Below are 17,128 nucleotides of genomic sequence, written 5' to 3'. Positions count from 1 at the left end.
TTTTGCATAAGGAGGAAAGGGCAAGGGAAAGGACTGACCATACACAAAGCTGGGAGCGAACTCATTTCTGACTCAGTGAATGGCAGTGACTTGACATTATACAGGTTCCGCCCAAGACAGGTCTGGGTAGCCCTCAGACCTGATGGCCAGCAGATCAAGAACTCTAGTAGTGGTATGCACTGCGCCATTTTGTACACTGTGGCAATAGATTGAGGACTGCAGGGGATAACAGTGATTTGCACATGTGCTGAGCTCGGGAGAACTAATTTCAGCGAATTGCACTGGTCCCACAGGAAAATAATACCAACTGTGGCACCATACAGATCAAAATAGGTCCATGGGCACCCAGACCTAATGTCCAACAGGTTCCTACTAGATCAGCGCCACCAACAACCTAACTATATAGGACACCTGGTGTCTCTCTAATCCTGGGACCTGCTCCAACCGGAAGTGGGAGAAAGGTTGCAGAGACAACGGTGCATGGTATCACAGGAGGAGGAGAGTGGTAAGCCAGGAGCTGGGCTGTGGAGACCACGGTGGAAATCTGACGTAAGAACCCAGACCTGGAACTCGCTGGAGGTTGTGGCACAAGTGGCTGCAAGCAAAAAGTTGTGTACCAACTGCAATAAGTAAAATCACATTGTAGACATGTGGGTGACACAGCTTAGAAACCTGCCCCAAGGAGAAGACTCTCCTAACAGAAGTGTAATGACCAAGAACAAAAAAAGAGACAAAGGCACAATGAATATTACTGAAAACTCCCCTGCAAAGGAGCAAAACCCTATGCCAACCTCAGAATTAACTAAAAAAGACATAAAAAAATGGGGGACACAGAATTCATAAAACTCATTTTAAAGCTTCTGATCAAAAACGAGAAATACATACAGGATTTCAACAAATTTAAGGAAGCAATAAGGCAAATCAAGGCTGATATATCAGAAATTAAGAACACAGTAGAGCAAATTAAAAGTACAGTGGAGAGTCTCCAAAATAGAATGGAGCAAGCAGAAGAAAGAATCTCAGAATTGGAAGATATTTCCTGTCATCAGGGGGAAGAAAACAAAAAGCTGGAAGCAGAGCTGGATCAGGCCAAAAAAAGTATTCAAGAATTAAAAGACACTATTAAGAGGTCTAATAAGAGTTATGGGAATCCCAGAAGGTACAGAAAGAGAAGCTGAGTTTGCAAATCTATTTAATGAAATAATAAAGGAAAATTTCCCTAATCTAGAGAAAGAATTAGGAAACAACATCCAGGAGGGGCACAGAACTCCCAACAGGCTTGATCAAATGTAACTTTCACCAAGACATATGGTCATCAAGCACTCTTTAATTGAACATAAAGAAAAGATGCTGAAACAGGCATGTGAAAAAGATCAATTGACATATAAAGGAATGCCAATTAAACTCACAGGTGACCTCTCACAGGAACTCTACAGACAAGAAGAGAATGGAGTGACATATTCCAGATTCTAAAAGAAAAACATTGTCAGCCTAGGATAACACATGCAGCACAGCTTTCTTTTGTCTTTGAAAATGAAATAAAATTCTTGCACAGTAAAGAAAAGCTAAAAGAATTTGTCTCTTCCAAACCTGCCCTACAAATGATACTTCAAGATGTTCTGTTGACAGAGAAGAGGAAGAGAACCAAACAAAGCCAAAGGCAAATGGGAAGAATATCCCACAAAAATGACAACAGAAGACTAAACCAATGAACAGCCCATTCCTAAAATTACAGGACCAAAGTACCATCCAAACATGTTAAACTCTGAATGTAAATGGCTTAAGCTCATTCAAATGTCATGGATTAGTAGACTGGATTGAAAAACAAGACACATCTATTTGTTGCCTAGAAGAGACACATTTCACCAACAAAAATCAGGTTTCACCAAAAAAAATCAAGGGTTTTGTTGTTTTCTGTTGGTTTCATCTCTTCAAAATACTTTCTTCTGATTAAATCATTCAATTACTCGTAGATCATACAGTAGCATCATTTTATTCAAGAAGGTTCTTGATTTTCATTTTTTTCAGCTACACATTAGGCATTTTGTAGCATGTTATTTAACTTCATGCTGTTGTTAATTTCTTTTTTCTCCCTGATGTTGATTTTGTTTTGTGGCTTTTCATTTGAGGGGATATATAGTAGCTGTGTAATGGAGACCGTCATATCTAGTAACATGTCATTTAACTTCATGGCATTGTAAATTGCTTTTTCTTTTGTTGTTGATTTTGTACTATGAGTTTTAATCTAAGAGGATGTACAGTAGCTGTGAAATGGAGACTAACATCCAGATGTGAGGATGCAGTGTGGTACGCATTTCTGTTTCCAGACAAAGATGGACTTGCAATGAAACTGTGTGATATGTCTTGACAATAGGATGCTGGACTCTCTGCCATTGTCCATGCCCGCAATGATGGACATATGACTGTGTATGAACAACTATAATTTGGTAATGATATAGAGGAACTACGTGGCGGGGGGTGGGAGGAGTTGGGGAGGGGATAAAGGAAATGCCAGGAGCCTATGGAACTGTATCATAAAATGTTAATAATAATAAAATGGTGAAAAAAAAGTTACAGCCCACTAACAGAAGTTAAGTACACATTTGTAAAAAGCAGGATCAAGTTCTTTCTGATTTTTTTTTCCCTAAGATTATCTGCCTAGCCATTTCTCCTCCACATCTTCACCTCAGTTTTTAAAGCTTTCTGTCCTGTAAACATTTCCGGTCATATTCATCTCATCACCTCCCTCAACTAAAAAATAAAACAAATTTTGAAAATATGCCTACTTTTTACATAACCAAGTGAGGTCAAACAAAACTGAGGTCAAAAATCACTTTTAGACCTCTCTCTATTTCAACTACCAAGCTAAAAGCTCTCATTTCATTATCTCCTACAGAAAAACTAAGAACTCCAGGACCCTGCTACATTTTGCCGAATAAATAGAAACTGGTCCTAGAAAGTTGCACCTTTTCGTTAAAAATATCAACATTTCAAATTATTTTTCTTTTCTTTTATCTGCATTTTGGTCAATTAAGTAGTTTTCTAAAACCTACCTCCTCATCAATATTTTATTATGAACAGCAACATTGAGCTCCCAGCACACAGCATGTAACAGGTCAACACCAACTTGACATTTCTGCCATCTATTATCTGCTAAGTGATCTTCAGTAATGGACTGAAAGCGAAATACACAAGATTTCTTGTCATGTAATCAAGAGGCCATGCAGTGTTTCTTAGAAAAGCAACGTATGTGAACATTGCCCACTATCTTCATATCCGCTTGGAAAATAAGTGAACTAGAGACATTTGATTCTCATGATCATACAATATCGAGATTAATTTGGGTATTGGCATTTTGAATTATGATGTGAAAATTATAAAATGAAAAGGGTATTTAATTTTTAAAAATAATATTGGTTTTTAAAATGTCAGCCTTTCCCTAAGATTTACAATTAAAATCAAGATGATGAGAAATATTTCGCTGTTTTGGAAATCTTATATTGTGAGAAAAAGCTATAAATTAGTTGATCATTGTGGATCTCTCCATTAAACAAAGCCTAATGAGACTGTTGAATATCCGTTAAAGCTAATGCAATTTAAACCCAGACTTAAATGAATGACATTGTATTATTACTATTGCTTTTCAATTTTTACAAAAAAAAATCAGGAAGATAAAACAGAAGCTACTGTTTGTGATGATCTGATTGATAAATAGTGGGTATTAAATGCATATGCATAGAAATTCTCGTGTATTTGCAAGTTTCCTTATAGAAGCAAAATGCCAGGATGGACTCAAAAGTAGTCCTAACTCATATTCCTACAAACCGGTGATTTATTCAAATGCTTTAATCTATTCTATAATGCTAGTTAATATGTGTAAAATATATTAAAATAAATAATACATATAATAAACCTTATCTCAACTTACACTCATGACCATCAACAAAGTATATTTTTGTCACCCTGAATTAGAATGTGCTTACATAAAAGCATTGTCCATAGAATAAGAAACAAAGATACTTTCTCAGATTTTTGAAGTTGAAAAACTGATTGACAGACAAATTCTTCTGGTAACTGGTTTTCATTTGCCCAGACTAGAAGCATAGAACTGACAGTGAAGAGGAAAGACACAGTGGGATTGATGCCTTGCTATTATTGCTTACTTAGATAAACCTGCTCAACACAAACTGGGAAATTCAGGGATGTTACATGAACCAAATATGAAGGTCACTGTGTTCACAGCAGACTAGAGACTGAACATGTGATACGAGGACGGTGGGAAAGATGGAGTCATCCTGGAGTCATCCTGAGATAGCTCTCTGTTTATGAGGCCCTAGAATAGATCTCTCCTTCCCAAATAATCAAGCAGAACAGGGTTTCGGAAAAAAAAAAAAAAAACTCAATATGGTTACTAGTTGGCAACCCAAAGGCATGAACTGCCTATCATGTGTCTAATGCCACTTTTAATAATTCTGTTCACATTCATTTTTAAAGAAAAGGAGATGTTAAAAGAAAATTTTAAACAGAAAGCAAATGATAAAAGGATACCAATAAGAAAACTTTGAATTATTCATAATTTAGTCACAGGGCTCAATAATTTCACTATGCAGTTTTGAACCGCAACTACCAAGGAAAGGCACAGCCTGAAAACCACTTGCATCAAACAATCAAAGAGGCAGTTAACAAACAAGCTCTGCACAAACACGTTGCCTTTCAACTATTAGTGGATATTTTTATTCTAATAAAGATACTAAGAAATTTACCAGTGAATTACAACTATGACAAATGAGGTCTTTGTAGCAATGAAATCATTACTCCCTCAGTTACAGCTATCCACACAGCTCCAAAACTTCATGAAGTCTTTCATAGGAGTCAGGTTATGCATTTTCCATTCCCAAAACAAACAAAAAAAAAAATGAGCAACTCTTTGCCCAAACACAGACATAGACAATAATCATTGGAAAATTCAAGAGACCAAAGCCCTACCTTTCCTACATAGAGCGGGTCTGAGCCCATGTATTCCTCCAGGACAAAGAACTGATTCCACACCCAGCTGCGCTTGGTACGGGACCTCCCAGATTGGAAATAGGGCTTTGATCCGGACCTTGAGAGTTCTGCTTGATTCATTCCAGAAAAACACAGGAAAAGTGCTATTAACTGCAGAAAATGGCAGAACTCCACTTTGCCCAACTTCATCTTTTTTTTTTTTTCTTCTTTTTCCTGTGTAAGAAGAAAACCTTGACAAGAGAAAAGGCACAGTTCCAGTTGGCTTAGCAGCTCTTGCCTCCGGCAGGGTGTCAGCTGAAAGTCCAGAGATAACAATTTGTAGAGTGTTGGGTTGGAAGAGGTCACCACCGCTGAATAATCTTCGCCAAATGATGGTGTAATAGATACCTGTCAGAACAGAAAGATGTGACACTATCAAAAACCAAGAACACAGAATCATATTTAGCTCTCAGTTCTCAATGTATTATTACTATTAGTATCACGATTGAAATATTAATCATACACTTGGAAAATCACAATATCTTTTGCCATATTTGTAGATTATTCTAACACAGCTGAGGAAGCGTTTTTCTCTTTCCATAACACAACTTTAAATTTCCATACTTCTTCAAGGGCATTTTATGTGAGCATATGGTTTATTTTATAATATGTGGCAGCATCATTTCAAAATCGCTTTAATTTTAGCTTTTATATTTTTTCCTTGTATAATCCAGTCAGTTACATTCATCAGTATTAGCTTGAGATAGCAAAGCCGCTCATAGCAAGGATTTAACCAAATGGGAAGGACATATGCTGGTTTAAATCTCGTCAGTGAAACTGTAAAACGAAATAAAGAACTATGAGGTGATTCAAACCCGGTTGATTGATTCTGAGTCACTGAACAGCAGCTGTTGGGATGTGTTCCGATTTGTCTGAGATCAGCTGAAAAGCTCAGGAGTTTCTATTTTCCACCCTCAAGCTTATTGTCACATACGTTGTGCTGCATGTTAGATTTTATTCTTTCACTATGGGTCTCTGCTACTGTACAAATATCTGTTCAATGTCATAGAGCATGGTTTGTGCATAGAAGGGAGTTGGGTTCTGAGATGGGCAGAAGGGCGAGACAACGCTATGTGTGAGCCCCATCGATGGCTGGCCTTTGCCCAAGAGGCACTCCAGTGGCTGTAAGGAAAAAAAAAGAGCTTTTATTCTAATGTCTATTTATTTCAGCTACGTAATTCTTATTATACAAGAGTTATAAAATCATTTGCAAAACAAACTTCCAAACACACCCTCAAAACAGTGCAGAGACAATTTATGACACAACGCTCAGGTAAATCACGTTGGCTTTGGAATTCATTTGACTTTGTATAAATAAATCAACAGCAGGATGATTAAGGCAAAAGATTATCATTGACTGTTTTTTCTTTTGAGGGAGAGGAGAAAAATACATTATTAGAAACATGAAAACAAGCAGTGTTTATAAAGCCAAAAAATACATAATTCTTGAAAGCTTTTCTAGCTCTCTGTGTTTCCTATAATAGGAGCCCTTTTTACTCAACAGACAAGTATTTCTGAAAGTCAAATTGCTTGAGAAAAAGTTTTCGTATTTCACAGAAAAAAAGTAAAATGCATTTATAACAATTTATCGAAAACTTTAAATAGTCCCAACAACTGGAAGGAATGAGTTGACTTTGAACCCAATTGAAATGATCACAAGGGAGCAGGGTGTTAGCACAGCAGTTAGGATGATTGGCTCTGAATGTACCACTGCTGGTGTCATCACTGAAATGTCAGTTACACGCTTGGGAAATGACAACAAGTGCCGCCTTCTTCATGAATCCCACAAACACCGCTGATGCAGTGTTACTCTTTCCATAACACAACCTTAAAATTCCATAATTCTTCAAGGGCATTTTATGAGAGCATATGGCCCATTTTACAACATGTTACAGCATCATTTCCAAATCACTCTAATTTTAGCCTTGTCATGTTCCCATGCCATATTTGAGTGAGTGAGTTTGAGCCTCCGCTCCACTTTCAATTCCAGCTTCCTGCTACTGCACATCCTGGGAGACAGCAGATGATGGCTCAAGTTCCTAGTCCCCTACCTTTCAAGTGGCAAACCTGAACTGAGTTCTGAGCCCCTCTCTTTGGTCTCGTTCAACACAGCAGATGGAGGATAACACCCCCTCCTCATGCACTGCTTCTCAACTAAAGAAATACAATGTCAACTAAAAAATAAAAAAAGAAACAAAAAGTGAAAGTGAACACATGAATTTTACAAGTATCTTTATAACTTCTGATGTCACAGTGCACATTTTTCACAGATCGGAAGTTCAACCAATTCATGCCAAGCAGCACTGGAAGCAGAAAGTTATTGGAGCAGATCCCCTAACTGTAAATTAAGCATAATATTCCAAAAATCCAGATACCTTATGTGAGGAGCGCAAATGAACTTCCTTTTGTAAGAAACCATGCTGGAGAGATAGTGAGTTGTGTCATGCCTTGAAACTCTAAACAAGGCTACTTGGTTAGTCTGAAAATTCACCGCAACATGGTCTGATCAATCCCCTAGCAGGCAGGTTTCTCGAACTTAAAGGACACAATTATGATCTTGAAGAATCAAGTAGTTCACTTGTCTAGAAATTGGCCCAAAGATGAGTTAGGAATACTGAACAGGGTACTTCCGTCAGGAAACCTGTCACCATTCTGAAGGGGAGGTTCAAGTGGCTTCTTAAACTGGACCAAGGTTATTATTGTGGAAAGAGACACTGAGAGCTGGAGTCATGGGCCAGAGACTAGCTTGTGAAACTCAGAGCTCAAAATAGTGCCACTTTCCCGACACCTCTCTCTCGAGCAGGCATGCTCTGTTTGATAAAGATTTTAACATGACATAGTGATCTTATGTTACTCAGGCAGCCTGCCTCATGGGTTAAGAGAACTCCATAATGTTTCAGTGTGAAAAGGTATCCAACCTATTAAAGAAATAACTACCATACATATTTTTGGAAGTAAAACTTGGGAAATCAGTAGAATTGCATAGTAACAAAGAGCATCGGTGCCTGCATGAGACAAAGATCCAAATTCTGGGTCTGTCAGAGTTTATCATTGTGGCACAACAGATCCATCATCTATCTCAAATGCCAACATCCACACAGCTGTTCCACTTCCGATCTGCTCCCTGTTCATGTGCCTGGTGAAACAGCGGGAGATGGCCCATGCACTTGGACTCCAGCTACCCACATGGGAGACCCAGTGGGAGTTCCCAAACCCTGGATTTGGCCTGTTCCAATTAGACCATCACAGCCTTTTGGGGAACAAAATGTTTAGTTCCTGAGATGAAGATTCAAGCACCTCATTTATAAACCAAAATAATATTGTCATCAGTAAACCATGAAATGCTAAGAATAGTGACTGACACATGTAAAAGCAACAAAAAGTAGATGTTTGAATTACTGTGAAATATGCGTGTTTTTTACACTGATTATATTAACGTTAGCTTGCAAAATGATGTTAGTCTTAATTATTATTTTAACCATGAAAAAATGAGAACATGTTTGACAAATCTAATTAGGCTAAGAGACCTGCATGGTCAAAAAGTCTACTTAAATGTGAAAAAGGCACAAAAAATATTTTTGAGAAATGAACATTTTTTTTTCTTCATCTCATGTCCTCTGTAATGGTTTAAAATTGATTATTGGGAAAATTATTTGACTTCACTCTGAACATTCACAAATGTGGAACAAGTAATGCAGAATCTGGACTAGGGACAAGTCCGATGAATTAAAATAAGCCAATATATGAATTATTCGGTAAACCTACAACATTTATGCATCACAATCACTTTGCAAAGTTTCTGTAGTGCTTGAAACAATTACCAGATTCCTTTTCCACGCTGCCTTTATTTTGCTGCAAAGTCTACCTGAGTGTTCAAGGGTTCTTTGTGTGCTTTAATGAAGAATGAAATCCTTTTACAAAGCAGATACCATCAGCAGAGTGCATTTACAAAATCAAGGGTCTGAACAATTGTGCTTGGATGTGTGTTTCATAATGTGTTTTCTTACTGTTCTAATAGTTATCCAGCCTGACACGAAAACATGTCCCACGCAACGGGAGAAAGAATCCAATCACTAATCAAGGGGGCCGTTTCCTCCCTAGTCCTCACTACATGCTGCGCTCTTGTCCATCAGATCTGACAGTCTTTGAAGGATAAGGCATTAGAGCAGTTCAACCCTAGTCTTCAAGCTGGATTATCTTGGAAAAAGTTTAACAGAACAGAATACCTATTTAAAGTCTTTAATTCCTTATCAGTGGTTATCAAACAGAAATAACCAAAGCTCGAACTATGTTCTCACTAATACTAGCATGCAAAAAAAATCTTAATTATATTTATTAAATCTAAATGAACTTCTGACCAAGATGAATCATTGTGGGTTAAACACTGCCTTGCAAATACGAATTCCAAAACACAAAACCTACCTTGCTCTCCAGACATCTGCATTATTTATATTTTCCCTTCCTCCTGCCTTCTGTCTTGAGTTCATTTCCAGCAATTAAGACCAGGAACCACATCACAAACCAACCCTGGCCTCAGGACCCATGTTGTATAGCTTCCAGTCTCCCCTGGCAGCTTAGGGCACTGATCTACTGCAGGCTGATGCCTGATCTCTTCACCACCATTAGTGGAGAAATGAAAACGACCTGTAGACATACAGCTGATGTAATTTCGACTTATCTGTGCCAACTTTTGGATAGTGACAAAAGAAGAACTCTGATGAGAAATGCAGGAGGAAGCTCCAACCTGAAGTGAAATAGAGCAGTCAACTGTTCATATTTGTAACAATTTTGGAGACAACCGCTAGACTAATGATTAATCTGAAATAAAACAATCTGAGAACGATTTTAGAAGTTTTAGTTTCTTGTGATATTTTAAGAAGAAGTCTCTATTTTTAAAACATTATACAACATTTTCAGGTTTTTTTCCAAACTGAAAAATAGATGAAAATCAGCAGAAGGAGTTCAGCACAACACACATCAATCAATCAGACAAAACAGAATCTTGAGAAGGAAATTTTAGATGAATTGGAACAAAAATTAAAAAAAAAAAATAAAAGTGGTGAAAATCAGCCAGACTGTATTTGTTAAGTCAATATCATTTATTTGACCTGAAATAATTTTATCACGCTTCTGTTCTGCTCCAATTCTTTTTGTTAAGCTAAGTGGCAAAGTAATTTTTCCAAGTAGATTATTATTCATTTAACCATAATAGCTAATATTGATTTAACCAGAACAAATTCATCATTATAAAATTTTCTTGAATTTTCCACTTCACTTGGAAACTGTATGAACACACTTTTAAAATCAGACGGAGTATTGTGTTCTTAATCAAATGTTTTGCTTATTCTCAAAAGCCAGGACTAAAAAGATACTTTATGCAGCAGCATACCATTTGTTAATCTGCAAAGCTATAAATCTAGAGCCTTTTCCAACAAAGTCAGCCTACCAAAACCACGACAAGAATAAAGTCAATCATACTCAATCACTTTACATGAACATACTACCATTAAGACATGTCCTAATTGTCAATTAATTTATGTATGCTACACCGCCTGATCCTGTTTCAGGCAGATGGAATGCTATATAGCTTTTAGAAATAACTGATGATAAAGTGTATGACCACTACTGTATCAAAGGAACTGTGTTTCTATTTTGGGTTTGGTGGCTCTTGTATATTTCTCTTTCTGTTCAGTATAAATACCCTGTTGTGTTTTACGGGTAAAGGGCTTCTATTTCTGGAGTTTCTTTAGGTTCTGGGTAAGGAGGAGGAGCTGGGCATGTCACCTGCAGTTTTAAGTACCAACAGTATTTAACAGGTAAAAGACTTCTATTTCCAGAGTGTTTCTAGGTTCTGGGTGAGGGGCAGCTGGTTATGTCGCTGGCGGTCTTAAGTAACCAATGATGTTTCATGGGTAAAAGGCTTCTATTTCCAGAATCTCTTTAGGTTCTGGGTGTGGACAGTTGCTCCTGTTGCCTGCACTCCAAACTTGCCATCAGGTGAGGGCTGCTGCTGAAGCACACTCTGCCTAGGTCGTATCAAGACAGTTTATCAGTGATACTAATTACTAACAGTTACGCCTCTTTTTCAAATGGATATAGTTCCAGCATAAATGGAACATGGTAGTCTAGAAATAAATTCAGTAATACCATTTTATAAGGAAAAAAATTAGGAATGAGGTCTGATGATTACCAATCTGCTTAATACAATGATTCTTAAGAATCAGAAGGCTGCATGATAAATGACTGCTGAACGCCTCCAGAAACTGGTGTTCTCAGACATGCTGTGTTGCCTAATCTATACAACACTAGCTCTACAAACCTAAGAGTACAACAAGCCACACTGTAACAGGAGACGGAAAATGGGGTGGGGGTGGTCTAGACTCTCCTGGGAAGAAACTGTCATTTCTGAAGCTATTTTAAAGTTGCACATTTTGGCAAATGATTTACTTCTAACGACTCTCTATGAAAGGTGAGCAACACGCAGGCACAATGGGGATGGCAGTTAGAGGGCACCGGGACAAACACTACCACTACTTAAAGTGCAACTTTCCCTGCAATAGCTCTAGTAGGGTAATGAAGCCCAGGGCCTGGTGCAGCGGCCTAGCGCCTAAAGTCCTCGCCTCGCACGCGCTGGGATCCCATATGGGCGCCAGTTCTAATCCCAACAGCCCTGCTTCCAATCCAGCTCCCTGCTTGTGGCCTGGGAAAGCCAAAGAATGGCCCAAAGTCTTGGTTCCCTGCACCTGCGTGAGAGAACTAGAAGAAGCTCCTGGCTCCTGGCTCCGGATTGGCTCAGCTCTGGCCATTGCAATCACTTGGGGAGTGAATCATTGGATGGAAGATCTTCCTGTCTGTCTCTCCTCCTCTCTGTATATCTGAGTTTGCAATAAAAATAAATAAATAAAGACATAAAGAAGCCCATGCCTTTGGGGACATTCCTGGTGTATTGAAAGGCATTATTTAAATCACCTAAGAAGACATCTACCAATCCATCCAATGTTTCCTGTGCAAGCTTTCATTCATCATTGCTTCCCGGGACAGCAGCCACCTGTTTTCAATGAAGTCAGTCCTGTGATTTCTCTCTATCCACCAAGTGAGTCTGTTTTACATCAAGGGACATGTCTTACTCATTCTTGCTGTTGCTGGTTTTAAAGCAGAATCACTTAACACACATTGGGGAATGCCAAAGGGGAAAAGAAAATACTATAATTTCCCCCACCTTCACAACAGAACAGATTCAGAATATAATAACAGGAAGACATTAGTCAAGGACCCTACTAGAGTAGCAGCTACACATTCTGTCCAGTCACGGTGTTAGACACCAGCTGTTGAGATGATGTCTCAGATAATGGCACCGAAGACTAGAGAATTGAACAGGCAAACTCCCTTGAGGGTACAAATTATATATATATATATATATTTCCCCAAACGTGGCCCCTCTTTATATTTGGAGAATCCTGAAGAGGGAGAATCACATACAGGGTTGAACTGAAAAAAGCCAGCTGCCTCTCTCTCTGATAATGACAAAACTTAAAATTGCAGAATCCTACTGAAATTCTCAAGGTCACATCGTCAGTTACTGACGGAGCTGGGCACGACCGGATGCAGTGAGTCTTTTAAAGTGTTCGTCACAATTTACTCATTCTGGGAATGAACGCCTTCTTAACGTGTAAGCTTTGAAATTTGCCATCTTTCCCAAAAGCCAGCCCTTCCCGAAACAAAGAGAGAGACTTAAAGTCAAATGTCTATGATTGTGAGTTTGAATACTCACAATTGGAAATCAGCATGATGTCATTGGGGTGGAGTTTGAGATTTCCAAGCAAAAATAAAGGTCATAGGAATGCATTTTTGAGGGCTTTAGCTATCTATGGAGAGGAGAGAGAGAGAGAAAAAAAAAAAGAGAAGAGAAGAGAAGAGAAGAGAAGAGAAGAGAAGAGAAGAGAAGAGAAGAGAAGAGAAGAAGCAGTATCCAAATCGCCTTCCCCTTTCTCTATAACCCTCACAATCAAAAAGCAACTTCCGACTGCACAATGACATTAGTAGTTGGCTATTTCGTTGAAATTTGAACCACGGTCCATTGACTCTTTCACAGACAGGATATCAACTCAGGAATATCTTAGGACTTAAAATCCGTATGTGGTAACACTTTGGTAATATAGCTTTACCTTTAGTACCCCTGTTCTTGGTACTTCATATAAATTCTATATTTTGAGCTGTCTGCTCCTGTTGCAATCATTCCAGTACAGAAATATATTAACATTTGATCTGTTGTATTTTTGTCACTGATCATTGAAAGTTTAATACTATATTCAACATTTCAATACAGATGGAAGACCCTCTCCTTTGCACTTAAAAGGCATACTTTTCACACTTTAATTAGTGAGACTAAGAACTCTCTGTGATCTGTGGCTTCTCATGTGAAGAAACTGTGATCAGATCCATTAACTCCCTGGGCTAGATAACATTACAACCGCGGACCACAACCTCCTGTCGTTAACTGGCCTAAATATACAGGCAGGGGCCCTGGAAATGAATCGCATAGCCTGTAGTGCACATCTGGTTACCAAACATGGAAAGAAAACTTCTGTAGAGGCATCACAGTCAGTACCAACTAAGCACAAACAGTCCACGCCCTGGGTGAAGGGGATGAAAAATAAAGGGAAATGCTAGTTCTAAATCAGACTGAAGCGTGAACAACGTGGCCCAGTACAGTCCTTCTGATTCATGCATGAATGGTATAACAAATGAAAAGACGAGATTTAAAGGTCTTTTTCCTGAACTTTACTTACATGATCAAACTTAGCTGTATTTATTTTTATTTTCATTTACCCGTGTATTTACCCAGAGCCAGGTAAGATTTCAATAAAAAAAGTGCCATGTTTCCACAAACACTTCCCACAAAGCAAGCAAGAAGTTCTAACTGGATGAAAGCCGATCCTATAGTCTGCACTGAACGGAAGGACAGATGTACGCAGCTTCACTCTCACCGGGAATGTCATGAGGCTCACAGAAAGGCACGGGACTCTGCAGGTACAGCACACTCCCAGAGGAGGCACTCGTGTACTGCTGGCTGCAGTCTGCCCTGCTCTGCCTGTCAGGGCTGGGGACGTGGTCACACACAGGACTCTGATCATATGTCCCATTGCCTTGTCCTCACATCCCCTCCCTCGCCCCACCAAGGAGCATCTGATTCCTTTCTCGGAAGAGGAAAAGCTTCCATCACAGTCCCTTTGCAATCAACGAAAGCAGGTTAGCCATGTAGAAGTTTCTGAAATGCCCAGTCTCTGTAACCTTTCAATCAGTCTCTGTAACCCAGGCTCTGTAACCTTTCAATCAAAACAAAACATTTGTGTTCGTATTTGTGTTTGTGTGTGTGTGAGAGAGAGAGAGAAAGAGGGAGAGAGAATAATGTGACACAAGTTATTAAAGCAGCAAAATGCAAACTCTTATGAAATGCAGAAAGACTGGAAACACAGCAATAAATATTCACCACACAGAATAATTTATGGTTTTGGTACTTTATCAGGATTTTGGAAAGATTTGTCAAAGAAGGCATTTGCTTCCACGCGGAGGTGCACACTCTTCACAGACGTATATATTCTGTTAAGTTGATATCAGCTTTGCCATCAAACACAGAACGTTGGAAACCTGGGAGACCCGCAGAGGAACCATGCCTGAGCAGAGCCAGCGGCTTGAATGTTAGACCCGGCGAGCCTGAACCGCGGCCAGCAGTGCCTTCTCTCCTCCCTCTCTTCCTCATTGGACACTAACAACTAGAGTCAATTCAAGGGTAAATTGCAGTAATAGAGATGCTTTACAAGTACCCTTTGATAAGAAAGGAATAGCTTTGTGGTCCTAAATCAATAACAGTGGACTTAAGAAGAGTTCTGAGCGTGCCATCCGACTGTTAACACAATTCTAATGACCTCGTTCAGCCCTTAATTACAATCATAGCTCACAACATCCGTGCACAATGCCCTTTGATGAATGTCTCAGGGCTGCAATGCTTTCAGCAGGGCGATCAGCCACAACAACTATCGCTTCTCGTATTTTTCTTTCCACAGACTTGCAATGCTTTTTCCACTTCAGATTGTCCATGGTGGTTTATAGCTAATTCCTCTCCCACCATCTACTACTTCATATTGTATTGTAAGATACAGGAAAGACTTCTACCAAGTTATCAGTTTGACTGGCTCAATTCTTATGCATTTCAATTCATAGTGTTCAAAATTATTCTAAAGTTAAAATGATTCCTCATGCATTTCCTCTTTATATAGAGTAGCACAGAGCTTAACTAGGTGTTGTTTTATTTTGTTGTTTTGTTTTCTGGTTTGTTTTTAGGAAAGAAGTAATTTTTGGTTGACTTATTGAAAGCTTCAAATGTACTTTTTGTCCTAGTTCTTTTTCCTCTAGCAACTTGCCTTCACAAAGAACCACTTACAACTATCTGGATGTTTCTGGCACTGTGTCTATGAAAACTTTCCTCTTAAAAACGCTGCTACTGTTGCCAAAATATTTTAAAACACATTTTTCTGCTCCTAATCTGATTCTAAATATACATTCTTGTCACATAGCAAGGACCATGTGTTGACAAGATACTTACATTTTCTCTATTTTTCATATAAAGTTCTATTAAATTAATCTTCTACATAAAAAACTATCTGGGATTCTGTCTTAGAGAAATTATAAGGAGTCTTACTGAATAACCTAATAAAGTAAGATGGTTCATGCAAAATGAACGCTATTTCAAACAGATTCATGGTGCAATTTGCAGATCTCCAAGTCCTGAGACACGCAACTCCTCATGGTTTCCCAACAGTTTGCCATTTGGGCAGCGCTGGATGAACTCAATGTCAATCTTTACTCACCTGAACTATGCCATCTAAGAAATCCGGAGGGTTAGCAAGCTACAAACGCGAAGCCAGAGAGGACAATAGCTCCTTCTCATTAATCCACACCACAAAGCTGGGTACCAGCAACTAGCCGTGTGCCATGTGCACCCACCAAGCGGTCCACTCTGCATTCAGAGAAGCGGGCGCCCCTTTCATGCGCGCACCCCTAGGGTGTGGGGCAGGGGCTGTGTGGCGGGGAGGGGGCAAATGAGGAAGCCCGGCAGAGGCAAATCCTGTGGATCCACCGTTAGCAGCAGAATACCAATTAGAGGAATCAGCAGAGTACCCTTAGGTGAGTTCCACCTTCCCGAAAAGACAAAGATGCTCTAGCGCAGAGGTTGCAAAGGACTTCTGCACACACAGGCGCACACCCCCTTCCAGCCTCGGACTTCCGCAGAACCGGTGAGCACAGGCAGCACGGGGTTGTGTCTCCATCAGTCCGAGGTCACAAGAGGGGCTGGCTGGCGCTGGACCAGGAGAGCAGTCCGGACTGCCTCTTGTTTACCGCTGCCCCTGGAAGGTGCCGGGATTTGCTCCGACCCTGAAATACTTCTCGCGTCACACCTGGTGTCCATCAGCACCGGCTTTCCGGGCCGAGCGCCCCAGCTCGCTGCACACGCCTGTCCTGCCTCGCCGAGCTACGTCTCGTGGCAACACGCAGTAACTTGGGAACGCCTAGGGAAACTCCAGACGGATGGCCCCCTCCCGCTCTCGGCTCACTGATTAGTCCTGCCTCCAAATGCGCAAAGCCAGAGCGCACGGCTGCCCGGCAGCGCCTTCCCCAAGCCCCAAGCAGGCAGATGACACTCACCTGGGGCCTCGCTGCCCTCCCGGAGGCGTCGGGGGCCAGGGACTCAGGCGTTAGCATCCGAGAGGACGCGCGCTCAGCAGCCCGGCGCCCGCGGGCGCCTGGGGACCCGGAGCGCGCAGCTCGGCGCGCGGGGCGGACTGGAGGCTCCCGCGCGACACCGGCTCGGGTCCGCCTGGCACCGGCTCCTCCTCCAATCAGCGCCCACTCCGCGGGGCCCCTGCCCCGGCCTCGGGCGCACCGGAGCCCGAGGCCAGCGCCGGCAATGAAGAGTTCCCTGGGGCTCGGCCGGACCGCTCACGCACCCGGTCGCCAGCCCACGGGAGCGCGCGTCCCGCGATAAGGCTAGAGGGCGCGCGCCGGCGGGAAGCCGAGGGAGGTG

At 40.6% G+C, this 17,128-nt stretch overlaps 1 protein-coding gene across 2 annotated transcripts in view; it reads right to left on the bottom strand.

Annotated features, from left to right (window-relative positions):
• Positions 1-16,888, bottom strand: part of CDH7 (cadherin 7) — a 93,952-nt gene extending 77,064 nt beyond the window's left edge. Inside the window, exons 1-2 of one of the 2 annotated variants that reach the window (XM_040984764.1) lie at positions 16,750-16,888; positions 4,987-5,394 (exon numbers count right to left, since the gene is read on the bottom strand). In XM_040984764.1, coding sequence (XP_040840698.1) covers positions 4,987-5,394; positions 16,750-16,806 — 465 coding nt within the window. In that variant the 5' untranslated portion in view covers positions 16,807-16,888. Of the gene's footprint in view, positions 1-4,986; positions 5,395-16,749 lie in introns of those variants that run through there. The other variant, XM_040984763.1, reaches the window with a different exon arrangement.
• Between the last annotated feature and the right edge of the window lie 240 nt (positions 16,889-17,128).

Source organism: Ochotona curzoniae, unplaced genomic scaffold (genome assembly GCF_017591425.1).
Source record: "Ochotona curzoniae isolate NIBS_2020 unplaced genomic scaffold, NIBS_Ocur_1.0 contig_43, whole genome shotgun sequence".
NCBI classification, from domain to species: domain Eukaryota; kingdom Metazoa; phylum Chordata; class Mammalia; order Lagomorpha; family Ochotonidae; genus Ochotona; species Ochotona curzoniae.
This window is presented reverse-complemented; position numbering and strand designations above follow the sequence as displayed.